General features: G+C 44.5%; 1 protein-coding gene across 2 annotated transcripts in view; it reads right to left on the reverse strand.

Moving 5' to 3' along the window:
• Positions 1 to 20,687, reverse strand: part of wwox (WW domain containing oxidoreductase) — an 881,881-nt gene extending 861,194 nt beyond the window's left edge. For both annotated transcript variants that reach the window (XM_078401744.1, XM_078401743.1), the window contains exon 1: positions 20,547 to 20,687. In XM_078401744.1, coding sequence (XP_078257870.1) covers positions 20,547 to 20,653 — 107 coding nt within the window. In that variant the 5' untranslated portion in view covers positions 20,654 to 20,687. The remainder of the gene's footprint in view (positions 1 to 20,546) is intronic.
• Between the last annotated feature and the right edge of the window lie 883 nt (positions 20,688 to 21,570).

Raw genomic sequence — 21,570 nt, forward strand, 5'->3', positions numbered from 1 at the left:
ACTAAAAGGTAGCCATGTTTTCCCTAATCCGCTGATGAGAGCCTACTGGGCCGCTGCAAGCAAGTTTTGTTGTTGTATCTGTAGCTCACTGTACTTATGCACATGCCAATAAATTTGACTTGACCAGTAGTTAAATGTTTAAAGGTGCAAAGAAAGGTCATGGGGATAGGATGGGTGGTGTGGGGAGGGGGGGTGGTGGTGGTTACAGATAAAGAAAGAAGCAAGCAAAGACTGCAATAGAGTGGAGTGCAGGAGAAAGTAGATTGGCCAAGGGGTTAATGGTGCCAAAAAGGGGTTTGATAATAGCAGAGGGGAAATAAAGGCTTGGAGCGAAAATTAGAGATGCAGAATTATTATATGAAATTGATTAATTTAATGTTAAGTCCAATTCTAACAATTGGTCTTTGTTCTCTGAACTCAGATTCTCTCATTTTTCATGGATGAAACCCAACCTGATTTCCAGTTTTAATTTTAGATTTCTGGAGCTCATAATATTTTGCTTTTACACTTGTGTTTGATGCAAGCAGAGACCACTGATATATCCTCAATGCCCAGTACTGCCAAGCCAACAACTGAACTGAAATTAAAGGCTACAAACACTTACTGTATCCCAAGACAGCATTTCCATATGGCACAAAGATACCATTTAATTGCCAACACAGCAGCTATTTTCAAATCCCATTATTAAAATTAATTCCAGATTTCTCTCTGAAGAAATTAACTATTGATCGCACTGATGATGGTGTGGACGAATATTTAAGATGCGGAATTGGAGTTCCAGCAAGAATGCTGATTTATCCTGGATGGCATCTTCCATCTGCAGTTCTGCAAGAGCTGACTTCATCCATGCTAATAAATGGCGACACAGTGGCGCAGCTTGGTGCAGCCTCGCAGTGCCAGAGACCTGGGTTCGATCCTGACCTCTGGTGTTACATGTGTGGAGTTTATACGTTCTGCCTGTGACTGTGCAGGTTTCATCCAGGTGCTCTGATTTACTCCCACATCCCAAAGTACACGTTTGTGGGTTCATTGGCCTCTCTAGATTGCCCCGAGTGTTTAGGGAGAGGATGCAAAAGTGGGATAACATAGAACTAGTGTGAATGGGTAATTAGAAACATAGACAATAGGTGCAGGAGTAGGCCCTGTGAGCCAGCACCACCATTCAATATGATCATGGCTGATCAACCAAAAACAATACCCCGTTCCTGCTTTCTCCCCATATCCCTTGATTCCGTTAACCCTAAGAGCTAGATTTAACACTCACTTGAATACATCAATTGATGGTCTGCATGGACATGGTGGGCTGAAGGGCCTCGTTCTATGCTGTGTCTCTAAACTAAACTGAAAAATAGTGCCGGCGTCAGGGTTTCATTTATAATGGAGAACCTCGCTTCTTACCTGTTCTTGGAGAACAGTAAGTAGGTGGTTGATCCAATTGAATTTCTGGTCAAATGTGGCTACAAGGCTGTTGTTCAAAGGGATTCAGTGACAATAATTCCATAGAACGACAAGGGTAGGTGATTAGACTCTCTCTTGTTGGGGGCTGATCATTGCCTTCCGTTGAATGTTACCTGCCATTTATGATGATAATACTTTATTGTCACTAGGTGCAGTGAAATTCTTAGCTTTTGCATACAAAGTACACAAAAGAGTTGCCACAAAGTCACAAAAAATACACATCCCTTCTTCGTCCCCCTCACCCCTTTGCTCTCGGCAGCCCCCCTCCCCATCCATTTGTTCTCGCCTGAATGTAATCAAGATCTCACAGCATACAGGTGAGGATTGCATCAATTTCTGAGGAATTGTAAATGTAACCTGGCAATCAAGGAGCATGATGCCATTTCAGAATGATGATAGGCCATTTGGGACTGAGATAATAAGAAATTTATTCATCTTGGAGTACTGAACCTTTCAAATTCTCCATTCCCAAAGGTTCTGTAGGCCCAGTGACTGCGTTCATTCAAAACACAGATTACAACATTTCTGCATATTAAGAGAATTAACAGATGTGGGGATAGTGCTGAAAAAGGCCACAGAAGATGATCCGCCAACATTTTATGAATGGCAGAGCAAGCTCGAAGGGCCAGACAGCCAACATGCCTCCAGCAGGAGCCATTTACGCTTAAATTAGTCACTGTTATTATATTATGGCCATATTTAATATTTCTAGTTTCTATTTGTCTGTACTTTGGAAGGTGGAATTTGATACATAGAGGGGTGTGTCTACATCTGAGGAGACTAGCGTAGCCACAGAAATTGGGGGTCAGTTTATTCTCGGAGGATGGAGAAAAAACAGTTTTTTACCACACGGTAACGACCACATAGTAATGATTGTGTTGTTTAAAGAGGAAACAATTGATAAGAATGATTAGCTGTGAATTATTCTTTTGATTTGTGCTACTTTAATAAAGACCAATTAATCAAGAAACAGCGTTTGGATGACTCGTCTTTGCTATCTTAGAGTGCAGTGAGTGCTTAAGCTATATCTCCACCACATCCCGGTGTAGTAATGGCTATCGAAATTGGACTTTGAGAAGGTATAGAAACTGCCATTACATTTAAGTAAAAAACTGAACTACAAGTAAAATCCGATTCAACAGTGGAACGGAAGAAGCTAAATCTCTGCCAGAGATTAGAGCTTAAATCCTGGAACAAAGAATCTGCCGGTTGCAGGCAAATTTACACAGTCGACACCTGGATCATTGGAAGATTGAAGATTTCATTGACCGGGTACCATGAGTAGAACGATTGTTTAGTCATAGTTGTAGTAAAAAGTGGGAATATTCTGCAGAAGTACTGAAAAAAGTAAGAGTGTGTTTATGCTACTTGAAGATAAGAAACAGGCCATGAGTATATGACCTTGAAAATAACGATGTTGTGAACTTCTACAAGATATGGTGTATTCAGCTAGCGATTGTTTACCATAGATACTGACAAGACCTTCATAACCTTGAAGGTAATGATGTGTTTTGAAGAAATACCCGTTCTGTTTTCAATTCTTCTGGTGTTTATAGAATTTGGTGAATTTGGTGATAAACATCAATTCATCATGGATCTTTCAGCTGGTAAATATGAAGAAGAACCGCCACAGGAGGGAGATGTGGAGCCAGAATAAAGAGATATGAGAAGAGAAATGTCAAGCTATCTGAGAAGGGAAAGGCAGCCTACCTGGAAAGATGCCAGAAGGATAGAGACAAGTTGTGGAAGCAGGTCATCAAATCAATTGAATGCCAGAAGGAACTAATGCAATCAGATGAGAATGCGAGAAAAAAGCAATCTAATCTGGATCAATTACTCGACTTCTGCCATGAGGTTGGAGAAAAACAACACTCAATACTGAGTTTACAACTACCAGAGGAGCAACGTGAAAGGCACATCAAGTGGTTCGAAGAAAGGGTGGAAATTTTTGATGGTTTCACGGCAGTTGCGGAGAAGTAGTTGTCTGAAATCATCGCCCGAACATTGCGTTCTGAAGTGGGAAAAGCTATGCAACAAGGTGTTGAAGAGGGAGAGGAAATTACACCTCAGGATAGTGTCTTGAACGTTTCAATACGAAGATCAAGACATAAATCTGGTTCTGTGACCGGTTCAACTACAAGGGTCTCTGCTCAAATGGAAGCCGAAGCTGAGATGGCTGCCGTCTTGGAGAAAAAATATGAGATTGAGGAACAAGAAGAGCAGCTGAAGAGCGAGGCTGAGGACCGAGATGAACAGCTGAAAAGACAAGCAGAACAACTGAAGAGAGAGGCTGAGGAACAAAAAAGGCAGTTGAGGAAGGAGAAGGAACAGTTCAAAATAGCCACGAAGCTGGCAGTTGCCGGAGCAAGGAGGGACATACTGGAAGGCCAAAGATCAAAATGCGGCTCGAGAGTATCTCAGAAGAAGAGTTCCTTAGTCCAAGAAGGAGCTACTAAGCTGGAAACAGCAGCTAAAGTCAACCCACAGCCAGAGCCAGTCTGGTCTCATGATGCACAACTGGCACTAAGTGGATGGGCAACAAAACAGCACCAAAGCAACCGGGTGCTAGACCCAAGCAACCGGATGCTAGACCAAAGCAGCCAAATGCTAGATCAAAGCAAACAACCTTTGGGCTGTCTGTTGAGGCTCGTAATAAGCCGGCGACTCAGCACTCTTTTCAAGGGCATGTTCATCATTCATCTGCGCCCAGCCATGGATCTCACAATGAATTCTATGAATTGGTGAGGAATCAAATGAAAATCAGCGTGCTCCTAGCTCAACAAAATCTCTCTTCCACCTTACCCCCAATGGAAATTCCTAAGAATGACGGTGATCCTTTGCAATATGAAACTTTCATAATAGCATTTGAAGAAGGAGTGGAAATGAAAACTACTAGTGACAGAGATCGCTTACGATTTCTGGAGCAATACCCAAGCGGATATTCGAAGCAGCTTGTTAAACGTTGTCGACATTTACAATAAGGGGTGGGCCATTTAGAACTGAGATGAGGAAAAACATTTTCAGTCAGAGTTGTAAATCTGTGGAACTCTCTGCCTCAGAAGGCAGTGGAGGCCAATTCTCTGAATGCATTCAAGAGAGAGCTAGATAGAGCTCTTAAGGATAGCGGAGTCAGGGGGTACGGGGAGAAGGCAGGAACAGGGTACTGATTGAGAATGATCAGCCATGATCACATTGAATGGTGGTGCTGGTTCGAAGGGCCGAATGGCCTGCTCCTGCACCTATTGTCTAATGGTTATGCTGAAAGAGTACCAGAGGACCATCTGAATCGAAGTGATGGAGATAGGGCAAAGTTTTTGGGATGGAACTACATATATATATATACACGCACTCAACAAATATATACCGGCCATTACAATACAGTGTACAACATATATTCCTGCTGTTCATAATGATCTACAATACTTCATGGATTCCCTGTTCTGACTTTATCTCATTTAGCACAAATGTTGGGGCACAAAACATGATGGGGTTGTCCCCTGCCAGGAGATGGGACTTTGTCTTCACAAGGACTATGCAGTCTCATTTTTACCAATGCTACGATGGGAAGGTGCACCTGCGACATGTAGATTGATAAGGACATGGCCAAGCAGATTTATCCCTGGTGACAGTTCACTCACTACCTTCCACAGAACCTAGTCTGCTTGCTGTACACTATAGGACTCACTTGGTTCAGTCAGTAATAGTGCTGCAAATCCACCCTTGGGCAATGAAGATCCCAAACAGAGTTCATCATATCACATTGTTATTTTCAATGCTTCTTCCAAGTGTTACTCAAATCTCCCAAATGTTGGTGATTAAAACAGTATAAAATGCACAGGACCCATCAATGATCCAGTACTAACAAAGATCCGATCTAATGTCTATTATTTTTAAACTGATTGTTTTTTTCCCTTTAAACACTGTGTTAATATGTTACCCGTGTTAATATGTTACCACAAATTCATTTGCACTTAAGGTAAGAAATTGTTGAGCAATATTGTAAATTATGCCAAGTATTATTCAATATTGCCTGTGTCACTGATTCCAAGGCTGTAAAATGCCTACACTGATTGTGATCTGTTTTTTAAGTCTATCAATCTCAACAGCAAATGAACAGAACTAATCAGGCAACATAATTCGTTTGCCCAGTTGATTTCATACTGTGAATCATCCTTTGGTTCATCAGCTTAATCAGTGAAGTAAAGTAGGGAGGACAAAACATTTACAGGTCACAGCGCACTAGCAACTGGGTGCACAGAACAATTGTGCAGAATGAGGACAAACCAACAATTTTCCAGCAGCTCCACCTCATAATAGTTCCAAGCATCTACCACAAAATGACTAACAATCGATCAGTGGACTTGGTGATCCTGCCCACCTTTTTTCTTGTTATGTTTTCATAACGCATAACAAATACCGTCAGCACTCAAAGGTGATCATTCTCAGTGATCACCAAAAGTTTCTGTTTTGTGTGCCAGGTGTGTTTGCACATATAAAGGCAGTCACTCCATCCTTGGTTTACTTTACGCTGAACATTATCTGTTCTTCTCCTGTCAAAAGCATTGTCCTCAGAATGCAACACAAAAGGGTCACCTCCTCTACATTATAAATTCACAAAGGATTAAAATCTTAATCAGTCATTAACGGTCTAAATAAATCAATACATTCCTGTGTCCTCTTTGCCTGCAGTCAATCTCTCACCATTCGATTTAAAGTAGTGGAGGCCCTGCTAGACTTGGATTTTTATGTAAATGCCAGACTTAATAAATTATCACTCTTGATAAAACTAATTGTTGTCTTGACATAACAGCAGTCCAGAAACGTGTACATTTTCACTGTAATGCTGCTTAAACCGTTCTTACAGGGCACATCAAAGCTGGCTGATTTGGTCTTGTGCTTAGCAATGGCCTTATTTGGAACATTCTTCACAGAAGAGTTTAAACAGCTTTTTGCATTGCCTCTTCATATTACATGCAACCCTAATTGCCAACACCAACATTGTAGATGTGTCAAGTTGCACAATAACTCACTCTTGTCTAAGTTCTGTAGAATTTCAATTTTCTGCCTGATTATAAGTATATACTGATTTATCTTTGGTCCATTATACCCAATAATATTACTAGAATGCTTCCCACATGCCATAAAGCACAAGCATAACTGTCTCAAATTCAGAAAAACCACTACGGATTTACTTGATTGGACCCTCGATTCACTTTGTGTGTATCCTGAAAATAGATGTTTCAACTGCCAGGACAGATTTAGCATTATGGGCAATAGATAAAAGGGGAAAAAAACTTATGTCAATGTGAAGATTAGCACTGGCGTGGAAATCACTGCCTTGTCGGGTTGGTGGAAACAATCAATCAGTGCTTCTAAAATAGAACTGGAAAACTTCTTAAAGAAAATAATTTGCCATGCGGTAAAAATACACGAAAACGGAACACTCAAGATTGTGTTTCAAGGAATGAATACCCTTTCTGTTCTTTGTCAAAGTATAACCCTCCCTACTAAACCCTCCCTACTACGGTAGCGCAGCGGTAGAGTTGCTGCTTTACAGCGAATGCAGCGCCGGAGACTCAGGTTCGATCCTGACTACGGGTGCTGCACTGTAAGGAGTTTGTACGTTCTCCCCGTGACCTGCCTGGGTTTTCTCCGAGATCTTCGGTTTCCTCCCACACTCCAAAGACGTACAGGTATGTAGGTTAATTGGCTGGGTAAATGTAAAAATTGTCCCTAGTGGGTGTAGGATAGTGTTAATGTACGGGGATCGCTGGGCGGCACGGACTTGGTGGGCCGAAAAGGCCTGTTTCCGGCTGTATATATATGATATGATATGATATGATAAATGAAAAATCAAAAAACTGTTGATGATGGAAATCTAAAAAGAAACAGAAAATGCTAAAAACACTTCACAGGTCAGGCAGTATCAATGGAAGGAGAAATGATTGATTTTGAGTATGGAACCCTTCTTCAGAACTGTGGAAAAAAGACGAAAAAACAATGTTGGTTTTGAGTTGGAGAGAATGTGGGGGAGGGATGTGTTGAACAAAGGGAATATCACTGATTGGGAAAATCTAGCGAACATAATGGGGCTAGTGGCCAATACTTTAAGCTTCTCGGTCTATGCATTAGTATGAAAATGGTGAGGTTATGCGACATGCTCAGTAGACTGGACTGTATAAATAGAATAAGAAATATCGAGCCAGTATGATTACAGACTGAAATGGCCTATTCTGCTACAAAGAAAGAGTAATCTATCTAAAGTTAGAGAATTTGATAGAGTCTGGCAGACTGTGTTTTGCACAGACTGAAGATGAGGTGGGGTTCAACACATGGGCCTCTGTGTAACAGTGATGAAGGGGTACAGATTGTTGGAGTGTGTTGGTGAATTAAACTGCAGGCAACTGGAACCTCAGGGGCACTGCTGGAGACCAAAGGCAAGTACTCCTCAAAGCGATCATCCAATCTAATTTTGACTTCTCCAATAGCGAGACAACCATATTAATTCCCCAAATCAAAACAAAATCACTTTCGACATAACCTTACAAAAACGTGTTCCAATTGTTTTCTACAAGTTCATGGAATCATACAGCACAGAAACAATCCCTTTCAGATCACCTCGCCCGTGTCTATGTTAATCCCATATCCCTTTACATTATTTCTACCTGAATACGTGCAATGCTTTTTAAACATTGCAATTGTATCTACCTCTACCATGTCCTTTGGCAGCTTATTCCAGATGACCATCACTCTGCGTGAAAAGCTCTCAAATATGCTTTACATTTCTCCCCTTTCACTTTACACGAAGTCTCAGACTATCGAATCTATCCATGTCCCTCATTATTTTGTAACCTTTATAAAGTCACTGCTCAGCCTTTTATGTTCCAGTGAGAATAAAACCAGCCTATCTAATCTTTCATAAATACAGCCCACCATTCCAGGCAACATCCTGGTAAATCTCTTCTGCACTGATTATTGTTACCACATTTTTACGGTGTAACCAGAACTGTGCACAATAGTCAAGCTGATGACAGCTTTGAAACATTTTACACAAGTTCCAATCTTCTGCACTAAGAAATGTTTGGCTCACCTCAGATATTTCTACAATAAGCTCGAGGGGTGTCGTAGGAAGAGAAGGTAGCAAAGAAGGCGTTTGGTACGCCAGCAATCATCAGTCAAAACATTGAGAATAGAAGCTGGGAAGTTATGATGCAGCTGTCCAAGACGTGTCCAAGACGTCCGAGGCCGCATTTGCAGGACTGTTTTGGTCATCCTGCCATAGGAAGGATACCATTAAGATCATATTGATCAGCCATGATCATATTGAATGGCGGTGCTAGCTCAAAGGGCTGACTCCTGCACCTATTTTTCTATGTTCTTCTGTTTTTCTAAGATGGAAAGAGTGCAGAGAAGATTTACAAGGATGCTGCCAGGACTTGAGGTCCGAGTTATCAAACGTTGGGCAGGCTCGGACATTATTCCTTAGAGTGTGGGAGATTGAGAAGTGATCTTATGAAGCTATATAAAATCATGAGGGGCACTGACAGGGTGAATGATTTTTTTCCCCCAGGGTTGGGGAATCGAGAACAAGAGAGCATAAGTTTAAGGTGAGCGGGGAAAGATTTAAAAGGAAACAGATGGACAACTTTTTCCACAAAGTGTGTGGTACATATATGGAATGAGTTTCAAGATGATATGGTTGAGGCAGGTACAATAACAACATTTAAAATACATTTGCACAGGTACAAAATGTTTAGAGGGGTATATAGGTAAAATACAGGCAAATAGAACGAGCATTTTGGTCAACATGGATGAGTTGGGCAAAAGAGCCTATTTCTATGCTGTATGACTCTTTCATTCCAGTAAGTGATAGTTGAGCACCCTTAAACGTTATTGTCATACAAGGAATCTGCACTCATAGCTGTCAATGCTCCATAGCCTACTTTAAATGAATTATGCAAACTAATCCAAGAAAATCCACATATAGCTAAACATGAAAATAAAGAAACTGCTATTGCTGGAAATCCAAAAACAGAAAAAGCTTTGACCTGAAACTTGAAATATCATATTTTCAATAGGAAATCCACAAGTTGTAATTAAATATTTAGGTAGGTTTTTTTCTATTCTAAGTGAAAGTTATATCCTCCAAATAATTTTTTTAAAATCCATGTGTGTCACCTGGATATCGTATAGAAAAAAAGTTGATTTTTTAAATTTTAAAATAGGTTACAATGTTCATATTTTCAAATAAGAGAGGATATTCGGCCCTTCTAATCTATGCATAAATGAATCACCTCCTTTTCTTTTTCCTATAAAGCAATGAGTAACTGAATAGAGACACAAGGAATTGCAGATGCTGGTTTACAAAAAAAGTACAAATGCTGGAACAACTCAGTGGGTCAGGCAGTATTTTTGGAAAACATGGATAGTTTAGTTTAATTTATTATTGTCATGTGTACCGAGATACAGTGAAAAGCATTTGTTTGTGTGCTATCCCATCAAATAAAAAACTACACGTGAATACAATCAAGCCAGCTGTCCGTAGTGAACAGATAAAGAATAAAGAGTATAACATTTAATACAAAGATATACCATCGAAGTCCGATAAAGTTTGATTGAAGAAAGTTCAAAGGTCTCCAATGAGGTAGATGGAGGTCAGAACTGCACTCATGCTGATGGGAAAACTGACTAGGCACCTGACAACAGTGGGAAGAAAATGTTCCTGAATCAGGAGATAGACATTTTCAAACTTCTGGATCACCTGCCTGATGGGAGAGGGGAGGAGAAGGAGTGACTGCGGTGCAACTGGTCCTTGAATATGCTGGCTCCTTTGCTGAGGCGTCCTTCTTCAGACTGATTGGGATTGGATGGGGAGAGGGAGGGGGAGAGGGAGGGGGAGGGGGAGGGGGAAGCTGGAAGAAAGATGGGGCAGGACAAAGTCTGGCCAAGTGATAGGCGGATACACGTGAGGGGAGAGGCCCCCGGGAAATATTTACATCTCTGACCCGAGTCTTAATTCCATCATCAGTGTTCCCTTTTGGGCTTCAATTGCAAAATTGTTTCACCCCTTTCCTCTTCCTCTGATTATCTATCTTTCGTTATGGCTCTTTTCAAAACATGGATCATCATTAAAGTTTCTGGTCACCACTCTTAAACTCATTTGGTTTCTTTCTTTCACTGGTTATTGCTTCACAATTGTAATCATTTTACAGAAACAATAAGCTACTAATGTACAAGATTAAAATAAGCCTCTTCTCTTTAGACAAGGAGGATTTCTAACAAATAATAATTCATGGCGTGAGTTGTACATTGCTACGGCAATTCAGCTCCAAATTTAACTCAATATTATAAAGAGGGCAAGGCAAAAAAACATTATTGGGAATTATTTAGAAAACAGTTAATACACAGTTGACAACAGAAATATTGTGATTGCAATCAAATTGTACTGTAAATTCTAAACCGTGTTGCCTAATGCTTTGCCATATTTCAGTTTATTTCTTACTCCAACAGTCAGTGAGATAGTCAGAGCTGATCTATTTATATATTATTAACGTAATATTGATAAGAAGAGTTAAAGTTCAATAAGCAAAGTATGTACTCGTCAAATTGCCAATGCAAGTGCACGGTGATTACAAAGAAAGACAGATGAGGAGGAAATGTTTTTCTCAAAGGTCATGAATCTCTGGAATTCTCTATCCCAGAGAACTGATTATCAGACTGCACAGAGCTGAGACAGGCAGATTTTCATCTGCAGCATTATTGAAGCAAGGACCCCTAGTCCTGCTTCTATTTTCTTGTGCTCTTACGTTGTGATGAACAGCCAAGTTTTGATCAGCTGTGATCTTAGTGAACACTGGGGCAGGCTTGCCCTACTCTTATTTATTTGTTCCAATAAGTATTTTGCACAAAATCCTTGTTATTCACAAGGGTTCGAGGCACATCCTACAGATAATAAAATATATAGATATAAGACCCTCTCCTATGTATCGAACACATTCCCCAAATAAACATTAACATGCTCTGTAAGTATAAAAGCATTAACACATGTTAAATATTTAAATAATTCATTGGAAATGATGTTAGTCAACAAACCACTTCCAGTGAAACTTAAATAGAATGTAATGTTTTGAAATCATATGTTGTGTAAACAAAGACCACTCTCTATCAGAACAGTGCATCGCAGGGAGCCACTTAACACAAGTGGTCTGGCACCTCTCAAAGTATTTGTACAGATAATGACTGGTTTCTCAAAGTATACATGTACATATTGATACATCTGTTAGAAAAAAATCAAGATTCAGACTAGGACTGATCTCAAGAGCACAGATTCCTGGATAGAAAATTAGTGGATAATGAAGACTGAGTGCATTTACATTGCAAATGCTCAACTACATTTAAGGAAATAAAAATCAACCAAAGTTTACATTTTTGGTTGTATCAGACAATAATTTTTACTCTAGACATTAGGAAATAATGAACAATTTCTAAGTCTTATTCCAGACAAGTCACTCTATCTTTTTGGTTGGTCCCGTTGAGGCATGCCCAACAGTCCGCCAGTGTCATGATCAGGTGAATGACTCTCATGACAGTAATGGAATTTCATGTCCACAGTGCAATTGGAATGAACCATGAAATAAGATGAGTCAGATATAATCCATATTTCCTCTCCAGAGGACCGTTACAGCTGTTTGTGCTGTTATTTTGATTGCTTTGAAGATACTTTATTTGAGTAGCTTCATAATTTGCTCTTTTGTGATTTCTGCTTAACCTTTCTATATACACATGCACATTCTTAACAGCAAGGGTTCAGCTGGTTGGAATTCCAAATGGCAGTTTCCCTTCTGCAAACCCCTACAGTTTAATAGCAAATATGCAGCTCAACCAATGTTAAACTGAGATCAAATAACTCCCCACAAAGCAAGCAAGTCTGTATTTCCTACTCTGCTCGGCTTGGTGCCACCCTGAAAGAGCAACATTTCTTTTTTGTAATTTGTCTATAAAGTTATAGAGTCAAATGGCACAGAAGCAAGCCTTTTGTGGCGGCTCCCAAGGGTCGGGCCATACCACTACCGACCCCTCAGCACAGGAATGGACCGGTCCAGGGGGACGGCCCTTAGCTACGGGTATAACGGACGGGGTTTTAGGCGCGATCACTCTCTGGCAGACTCGACTGGTCTAGAGAACGTAATAAACACATCGCTCCCGAAATACCCGGCTCCTCGCCTTTATTTCGGGCTTTTTCGATGCACCACAATTGGTGGCCCCTGACGGTCCATTGCTGACATAATGGACTCAAAATGGAAAGCCGACCGTTCGTCTGCCACACAGGCCGACCAGGCCACATCTGTCGACGCGGTTTCCATCAAACTGCCAACATTCTGGACCACCCAGCGGAGGCTCAGTTCCAGCTGCAGGGAATCACGACGGACGACACCCGCTTTTCCCACCTGGTGGGAGCCCTTGACCAGGACACGGCCAAAGAGGTCACAGAGTTCCTCGAGGGCCTCCCAACCCACGATAGGTATAAAGCCCTTAAGGAGCTGCTGCTCCAAACTTATGGACTTACCAGGATGGAACGGGCTAAAAGGCTCCTCCACATGCCAGGCCTAGGCGACCAGCGCCCATCAAGCTTCCTCAATGAGATGGTCACGCTGCTTGATGGGCACAGGCCGTGCCTGATGTTCGAGTGCACCTACCTGCACCTGCTGCCGGCAGACATCCGCCTGCAGCTCACAGACGCCTCGTTCGACGACACACGAGCCCTCGGCAGGCGCGCGGACGCGCTGTGGATGGCACGACGGAATGACGTCAGCTTGCTGATCGTCACCCAGGCAGCGCCCGATTTCCTCCGGTCAGGCGGGGGAGCTGTGGAAGGAGTGACAGCTGCTCCCCGGAGGCCTGTGAGATCGCCCCCCATGGCCGTTGCGGGTCCTGCACCTGCAGGCTCCAGCCAGCACCAGCAGGAGGCACTGGTGCTATTACCACCAGGGCTGGAGTGCTGCAGCCCGACAATGCCGCCAGCCGTGCACGTTCCCGGGAAAGGCCGGGGCCGGCTGCCAATAGTCCCCGCGGCGGCCGGCCAGATTCACCGCCTCCTCGCCTGGGATCGGCGCTCCGGGGGCCGCTTCCGCGTGGACACCGGGGCGGACCTGAGCGTCCTGCCCCCTTCGCTGGTGGACATTCGTTCCGGGAGGCGGGGGCCCGTCCTCACCGCTGCAAACGGAAGCCACATCCGTACTTATGGGGTCCGCACGGTTAACATCATTTTCGGCTCCTGCCATTTCACGTGGCAGTTCACAATCCCCGACGTCTCCCAGCTGTTGCTCGGGGCCGACTTTCTGCGGGCTCATTCTCTCCTGGTGGACGTCAGGCAGCAGCGCTTGGTCCAGGCCGCCACGATGGAGCCCATTGCGTTGCGTCTGGTTGAGCCCGTTGCACGCCCGCTGTCGTCTGTGGACTCCTATTTGGCTCTGGTTCTGGCAGAGTTCCCGGAAATCATGACCCCGCAATTCCAGTCGACGACCCCCAAGCATGGGGTGGTCCATTTCATTATAACTACCGGCCCACCCCTCCACGCACGAGCACGCTGACTGCCGCCCGATAAGCTACGTCTGGCACGGCAGGAGTTCCGCACGATGGAGTCCTTGGGGATCGTCCGCCCTTCCAACAGCCCATGGGCGTCCCGACTCCACATGGTCCCCAAGACAAACGGGGGCTGGAAATCTTGCGGGGATTATCGGCGGCTGAATGTCGCTACAGCCGTGGACCGATACCCCGTGCCCCACATCCAAGGACTTCAACGCCCATTTGGCCGGGGCTACAATATTCTCAAAGGTGGATCTGGTGCGGGGCTACAACCAGATCCCGGTCCACCCGGAGGATGTGCCCAAGATGGCAATCATCACGCCGTTTGGATTGTACGAGTTCGTACGAATGCCGTTCGGCCTTAAGAACGCAGCGCAGGCATTCCAACGGTTGATGGAGGGCGTGTGTCGCGGGCTTGATTTCCTATTCGTCTACCTCGACGACATCTTGGTAGCCAGCCGCTCGCGGCAGGAGCACTGTGCCCACCTCCGGCAGCTCTTTCAGCGGCTCAGCGAGCACGGATTGGCTATCAACCTCGCCAAGTGCCGCTTTGGTGTGACTACGATTGACTTTCTCGGCCACCGAGCGACTTCATAGGGCGTGGTTCCCCTGCCGGACAAAGTCGACGCCACCCGCCAGTTTCCCGGTCCATCCTCGGTGCGTGGCCTGCAGGAGTTCGTTGGCATGGTGGCTTTTTATCACCGGTTTCTGCAATCCGCGGCCTACATCATGCGGCTGCTATACGAGCTGCTGGCGGGGATGCGCAAGGATGTCGTGTGGACCGACGAGGCAGTAACAGCCTTTGATGGTGCGAAGGAGGCCCTGGCTCGGGCTGTGCTGCTGGTTCACCCACGGGAGGATGCCCCGACAGCCCTTACGGTGGACGCCTCAGAGTCAGCGATTGATGCCGTGTTGGAGCAACTGACGGACGGGGTTGGCGCCCCCTGGCCTTCTTCAGCCGGCACCTCAACAACGCCCAAAGGAAATACAGCGCATTCGACCGCGAGCACTGTACCTGGCGGTGCGCCACTTTCGCTGTTTCCTGGAGTGCCGCCCCATTCACCGCGAACACGGACCACAAGCCGCTCACGTTCGCCTTGGCAAAGGTTTCCGACCCGTGGTCCGCCCGACAGCAGCACCAATTGGCATATATTTCAGAGTACACCACCTCCATTCGCTTCGTCGAGAGGAAGGAAAACCGGGTGGCCGACGCGTTGTCTCGCCCCGCAGTCGATGCCGTTTTTGAAGTGGTGCCGGCATTGATCATTCTGCCCTGGCGGAGGCCCAGCTAACAGACGGGAAGATGCCCGCCTACCGGACTGCCATCCCTGGCCTCCGCCTTGAGGATGTCCCCCTCGGCCCCGGAGGAGCGACGATACTGTGCGATGTGTCGTCAGGTCAGCCGCACCCCATCGTCCCTGCCGCCTGGCGCCGGAGGGTTTTCGACGTGGTCCACGGGCTGGCTCACCCATCCATCCGGGTGACAACGGCGCTGGTAGTTGCGCGGTTCATGTGGCACGGTCTGTGCAAGCAGGTTGGCCACTGGGCCCGCACCTGCATTCCGTGCCAGACGGCGAAGATCCAACGCCACGTCCGGGAGGCACTCCAGGAAATCGGTCTACCCCGCCGGCGTTTCGACCACCTGCACGTGGACATTGTGGGCCCTCTTCCGCCGTCCCGGGACATCACCCACCTCCTCACGGTGGTGGACCGCTTGACACGGTGGCCGGAGGCCATACTGTTGTCGACACAGCCACAGCTACATGCGCTCGTGCATTAGCTGCGCACTGGATTGCTCGCTTTGGGGTGCCGGTGGACATCTCGTCGGACCGGGGGCCACAGTTCACCTCTGAGCTGTGGTCGGCCATGGCTCACCTGTTGGGCGTGCGGCTGCACCACACCACGGCCTATCACCCGGTGGAGAGGTTCCACCGGCAGCTGAAGGCGCGACTCTCCGGCCCGGACTGGATGGACGCACTACCATGGGTCTTGCTGGGCATCCGGACGGCGCCTAAGGAGGACCTGGCCTTATCTTCAGCGGAGCTCGTGTACGGGTCGCCGCTCATGGTGCCCGGAGAGTTCGTGCCCTCGTCGCCGGGGTAGGAGGAACCGCCCTCGTCCGCCCTACAGCGCCTTCGCGAGCGAGTTGGCAAGCTCGCACCCGTGCCGACGTCCCACCATGGGACATACCGCCTGCACGTGCCATCGGCCCTCCGGGACTGCGCCTATGTGTTCCTGCGCCGTGACGCCCACCGCTCCAGAGGCCATATGAGGGCCCGTACCGGGTGTTAGAGCACGGACAGACAACCTTTGTCTTGGACATGGGGGGCCGGCTGGAGGCCGTGTCAATTGACCGCTTAAACCCAGCCCACTTGGACATCGACCAACCGGTGTGGGTTGCCCAGCCTCGGCCGCGAGGTCGCCCCCCTTTGCGGGTCCCTCCACCTGTCCCTCCAACTGTGCCTCCGCCGGCCCCTCTGTCGGCCAATTTTCGTAGGCGGTCCGGTCGGATTGTGCGACCGCCAGTCGTTTCGTGCCTCCGGTTCTGGGGGGGGGGGGTCCTGTGGCAGCTCCCAAGGGTCGGGCCATACCACTACCGACCCCTCGGCACGGGAATTGACCTGTCCAGGGGGGCGGCCCTTAGCTATGGGTATAAAGGACGGGGTTTTAGGCGCGATCACTCGCTGGCAGACTCAACTGGTCTAGAGAACGTAATAAATACATCGCTCCCGAAATACCCGGCTCCTCGCCTTCATTTCGGGCTTTTTCAACGCGCCACACTTTCGACTTAAATCATCCCTGCCAACATTGATCTTTAAGGAGCCCTACTTACTCCCTTTTAACCCTTTTTCTCTCAATGTACCTGTGGAATTTTTAAAGATTTTCCTTAATATTGTCCACCAAAGATATCTCTATTCCCCTTAGTGCCCTCCTGATTTCCCTCATTATTATACTCCTGCATTTCACGAGAGATTCATCTGATCTCAGCGGCCTATACCTGACACGATTCTTTTTTTCTTCTGATGAGAGTCTCAATATGCCTCATCAACCAGGGTTCCCTAAACCTGCCAGCTTACCCATTTGTATCCATTTTGTGCTGCTCTATTATCATTACTTCATTTTTCTATATATCATTCCAACGAGCCAAAGTGAATTAGAATTCAGTTAACTATCCTGGCCATTGCCATTCTTCAATTTTGAATTGGAATTAGAAAGTGACAATAGGGAACAGATGTAACAACAAAAAAATTCAACTTCCATCCTCATCCAATCAAAATTTAAATACATTTTCAAAATTTGTACAATACAGGGCCCAAAAATATCATGCACGATCCAGTCTCTGTAATTATAGTATGCAGCTAAATTTGAATTCATAAATAATAAAAATCAATATCCATTTACTGAGAATTAAATGACCTAGTGAATAAAAATAGCACTGGTTACAATTCAAGGGCAGCCTCAGCCTAAAAAAGGAAAAAATAATTCCCTTTAAAGCTTGAAAGCATTATATAAACCATTGGAATGGTTCTGATTGTGCAAATTGTATCACATTTTGTTAACACATAAAATGCCTCAGGGATCGCTGCTGGGCTCTTTGCAGTTCATCATCTATATCAACTATTTGGATGAGAATGTACAAGGCATGATTAGTAAGTCAGCAGATGACACTAATATAGGTGGTGTCATAGACAGTGAAGATAGTTATCAAGAATCATTGCATGATCTGGTACAACTGGGCAAGGAATGGCTAATGGAATTTAATAAGAGTGAGATGTTGCAGTCTGAGAGGTCAAACCAGGGCAAGATCTTTACAGTGAATGGTAAGGCCCTGAGGTGTGTTGTAAACAAGAGTAATCAAGGAGTTCATAGTTCCCTTAATGCGACATCGCAGGTGGACAGGTCAGTGAAGAAGGCTTTTTGCATGGTGGCCTTCATCGGTCAGAGAATTGCATATAGAATTTGGGGCGATATGTTAAAGTTGAACAAGACATTGGTGAGGCCGTACTTTATTGAGTATTGTATTCAGTTTTGTTCAACCTGCTAGAGGAAAAATGGCGTTAGGTCGGAAAGAATATAAAGAAGATTTACAACAATGTTGCCAGGACTCGAGACCCTGACCAAATAAATGGGAGAGATTTGGCAGGCAAGGGCCTTATTCCTTGGAGCACAGAAGATGATCTTACAGAAGTGTATAAAATCATAGAGGGAATAGATAGGATGAATGCACAAAGTATTTTTCCCCGGGGTGGGGAAATCAATAACTAGAGGACATTGTTTTAAGATGAGAGATCTAGTAGGAACCTGGAGGACAACGTTATCATACAGAGAGTGGTGAGTATATAGGACAAGCTGACAGAGGAAATGATTGAAGCAGGTATAATAACAACATTGAAAAGACATCTCAACAGGTGCAGGTATAAAAAAGGTTTAGAGGATATGGGCCAGGCATGGGCAAACAGAATTAGCTTGGACAGGGCATTTTGGTTAGCGTGGACGAGTTGGGCTAAAGGTCCTGTTTCCGTGCTGTTTGACTCTATGAGATCAGTTCTTCACCCCATCTGTATCGATAGCTTGATTACAGGAAATAGAACAAATGCATTTTCGCTAAAAAACGCACAGCTGGTGACCTTTTATAATTTTATCCATTTTCATGCGTGTATAAATCAAGTACATAATTGTACAGAACCAACAGTAGAGAAAACAATGAGAGTTTCCATAGAGGCCACAGATGTAATATAATCAGAAAAATAAAAGAAACATCATGTTAATAAGGTGACTTGTATTAGAAAATTAAAAAATACTTATTTGTGAAGAGCCTGTTTTATTTGTGAAGAGTCATGACTATGACTCCATGTGAGAGCCTTACCCACTGAGCAGTTACATTTCAGAGTAACTCAGTACTTCTATTGTTTGTAAATCCAAGAACGTGTTTTTTTCTGATTTATGTTGTTTAAATAAAGTAGCTGATGGAGACAAGCAAAAATGAAAGCAAATACTGTTGCTTCCTTGGAGGTCACCTAGGTCAAGACTTGCGTTGTCACTGCTAATGGTACAAATGCCTCAACAGAATTGATTTCACCAATCAGAATATTTGTGACATGATAGGAGGAACTGGAGTGTTTATAAATAGAAATGCCAAGTTTAGAAACAATTATATGATTTCCGATCTATTGTATTTCAGTCCCTTGGAATCACTAATTTTATATTAGCCTTGTTTTTCTGAAACACAAAACCCTTGTTTTTAAAGCAGACCAATAAATCATATTCAGTTTTAAACTTAAGCTTTTCATTGTGCACGAGAAGCCAAGTAATAAAGTATAATAATTTAGCATTTAATTAAAAGAACATTTTTCAATTTTGTATTAAATCATGATGATGAGTGGAGATGATCATTATCAGTTTCCCTTGAGTGCCAAGATAACCTAATCAGCCTTTCATAAGATTAGAAAAGCAGGAAGGTATCTTTGCTGAATTGCATTTCAAAGCAATTGGCTAGCTCAACTGGGAGTTTAGACTGCTGGGGAAGCAAACCATGTTCAACCTGTACAAATGTACCAGCAAGTGAAAGTTAAATATAAGATGTTGGAATGCTTATGATATTTATACTGAAGGCAGCAGTGCAAATATTAGCAGCATGTTTTTTCCTCCATTTTAATAATGTTCCTTTCTTCTCTTCTCAACAAAGTGAATGGTGCAGGGTACACAGATGCACTGTAATAACTGACAAACATGATTTCTGTGAGAAATGGCAGCTCTCTGCAACCTGGGAAGGGAAGCAAAATTGTTTGTGTGGTCGATCACGTGGTAGTAACAAAGCTGTGACATTTAGGTGCGCCACTATTTAAAAGTTGACACTTTGATTTTCATTCAGGTTGTCTGACAAAGTCAAAGCTTTCTACTGGAATTGTAAAAACGTGCGAGGTTTCTAATTTGGAATACACCCACACGTAGTTTCAGTGTGTGCATAGGGAGCGTTTAAAGATTCGTTTGGTGGATGGAGTTCAGGGAGTGGAGGACCAAGGGAATTGCGTGTAATCACATGTAACTGACAACAAAATATTACTAATGAACAATGAATACTCAGAACTTCGCAGAGTGAAGGGCTTTACTTTGGAAAACGTTGCTTTCAAGGAACGAGGCCAATGCATCCCCTTTTTCCGCAATATTGCAAAATGGGTCCAGAAGAAAACATTGCTGATTGTCTTAATTCTGTGTGCAAAATCCCCTGTAAATAAGGCCCAATAACTTATACTTTTGGTTTGATTGTCTATCATTGCAATGGCATTGTGCACCATGACAGAAATATACAGTGCAGAGAGAAATGTGAGCAAATTAAATAAAGTTAGTTGGGTTCTCAAAGATTTAAAAAGTTTCAGCAATGCATTTTGCTCTGGATGCTCTGGGAAAAGCGTGACAGTTAAGTCTGCACATAACATGGGAATCGATGTACATTTTTCCCACTGCCTCTCTTTATTTGTTTGCTTGTTTGTTTGTTTCCTTACTTGGCGTAGTAAACCCAGCCGTCTTTGGTGGTTCTCTCCTCCCAGCCAGGAGGCAGCTCGTCCTCGCTGTCGGTGTCGTCCAGCCCCGCGTATCTGAGAGCAGACATCGCTGCTTCCTCCCCTCCAGCCGCCGTTGTCAGGAGCAACTCGGCCGTCCTCGCCCCACCCCCCGCCGACTGTTTACCTGTGTCACTTCCTCCCGCCGACCGGCTCCAACGCCAGCGAGTATGCGTGCCCGCCGCGCGTCCTGATGGGAGTTGTAGTTCTCTAATGTTGCGAGAGCAGGACTGAGGTTTGGGACATGGAACTGCTAATGCTGATTTGCAAAAAAATAAAAAAGAGCGCTGGAGCGGGTCAAGCAGCTTCGCTGGAACATGGATAGGCGACCTTTTGGGTCAGGACCCTTCTTCAAACTGATGATATTTAGGTGGAAAAAACTACTAGTTACGAAAGCGCACTTGAAAAACAGATAATCCGGCAAGGCTCTGGAACCAGGGGTGGCAGATAATCGGTGGTGGACCTATACCAAATTTGGCTGAGTTTACTATGTCAACTAAGGAAACAAGCAAACAATAAAGAGAGGCAAGGGGAAAAATATATATCGATTCCATGTTATGTGCAGAGTTATCTGTCATGCTTTTCCAAGAGTAACCAAAGTAAAATACATTGCTGAAACATTTTAATATTTGGGAACCCAACTAACTTAATTTAATTTGCACACATTTCTTTCTGCACTGCACAGTTGTGTCATAATGCATAATCTTCCCATGTGCCTCTCCTGAGCTACCAGATGTGTTGGAATGCTGAGGAAAAAAAAGTCCAGATTTCACTCCTGACCCAAAATGTCACCAATCCATGTTCTCCAAGGATGCTGCCTGACGCACTGAGTTACTCCAGCATTTTATGTCTTCCTTTGGTGTAAATCGGCATCTGCAGTTTCTATTTATTACATAAATTAAACAATGTCAAAAATGCTCTTCCTCAATGCCCTTTTTTGGTACTGTCCAAACAGCTTATTGTATAA

This window comes from Rhinoraja longicauda, chromosome 6, assembly GCF_053455715.1.
Source record: "Rhinoraja longicauda isolate Sanriku21f chromosome 6, sRhiLon1.1, whole genome shotgun sequence".
Lineage (NCBI taxonomy): Eukaryota > Metazoa > Chordata > Chondrichthyes > Rajiformes > Arhynchobatidae > Rhinoraja > Rhinoraja longicauda.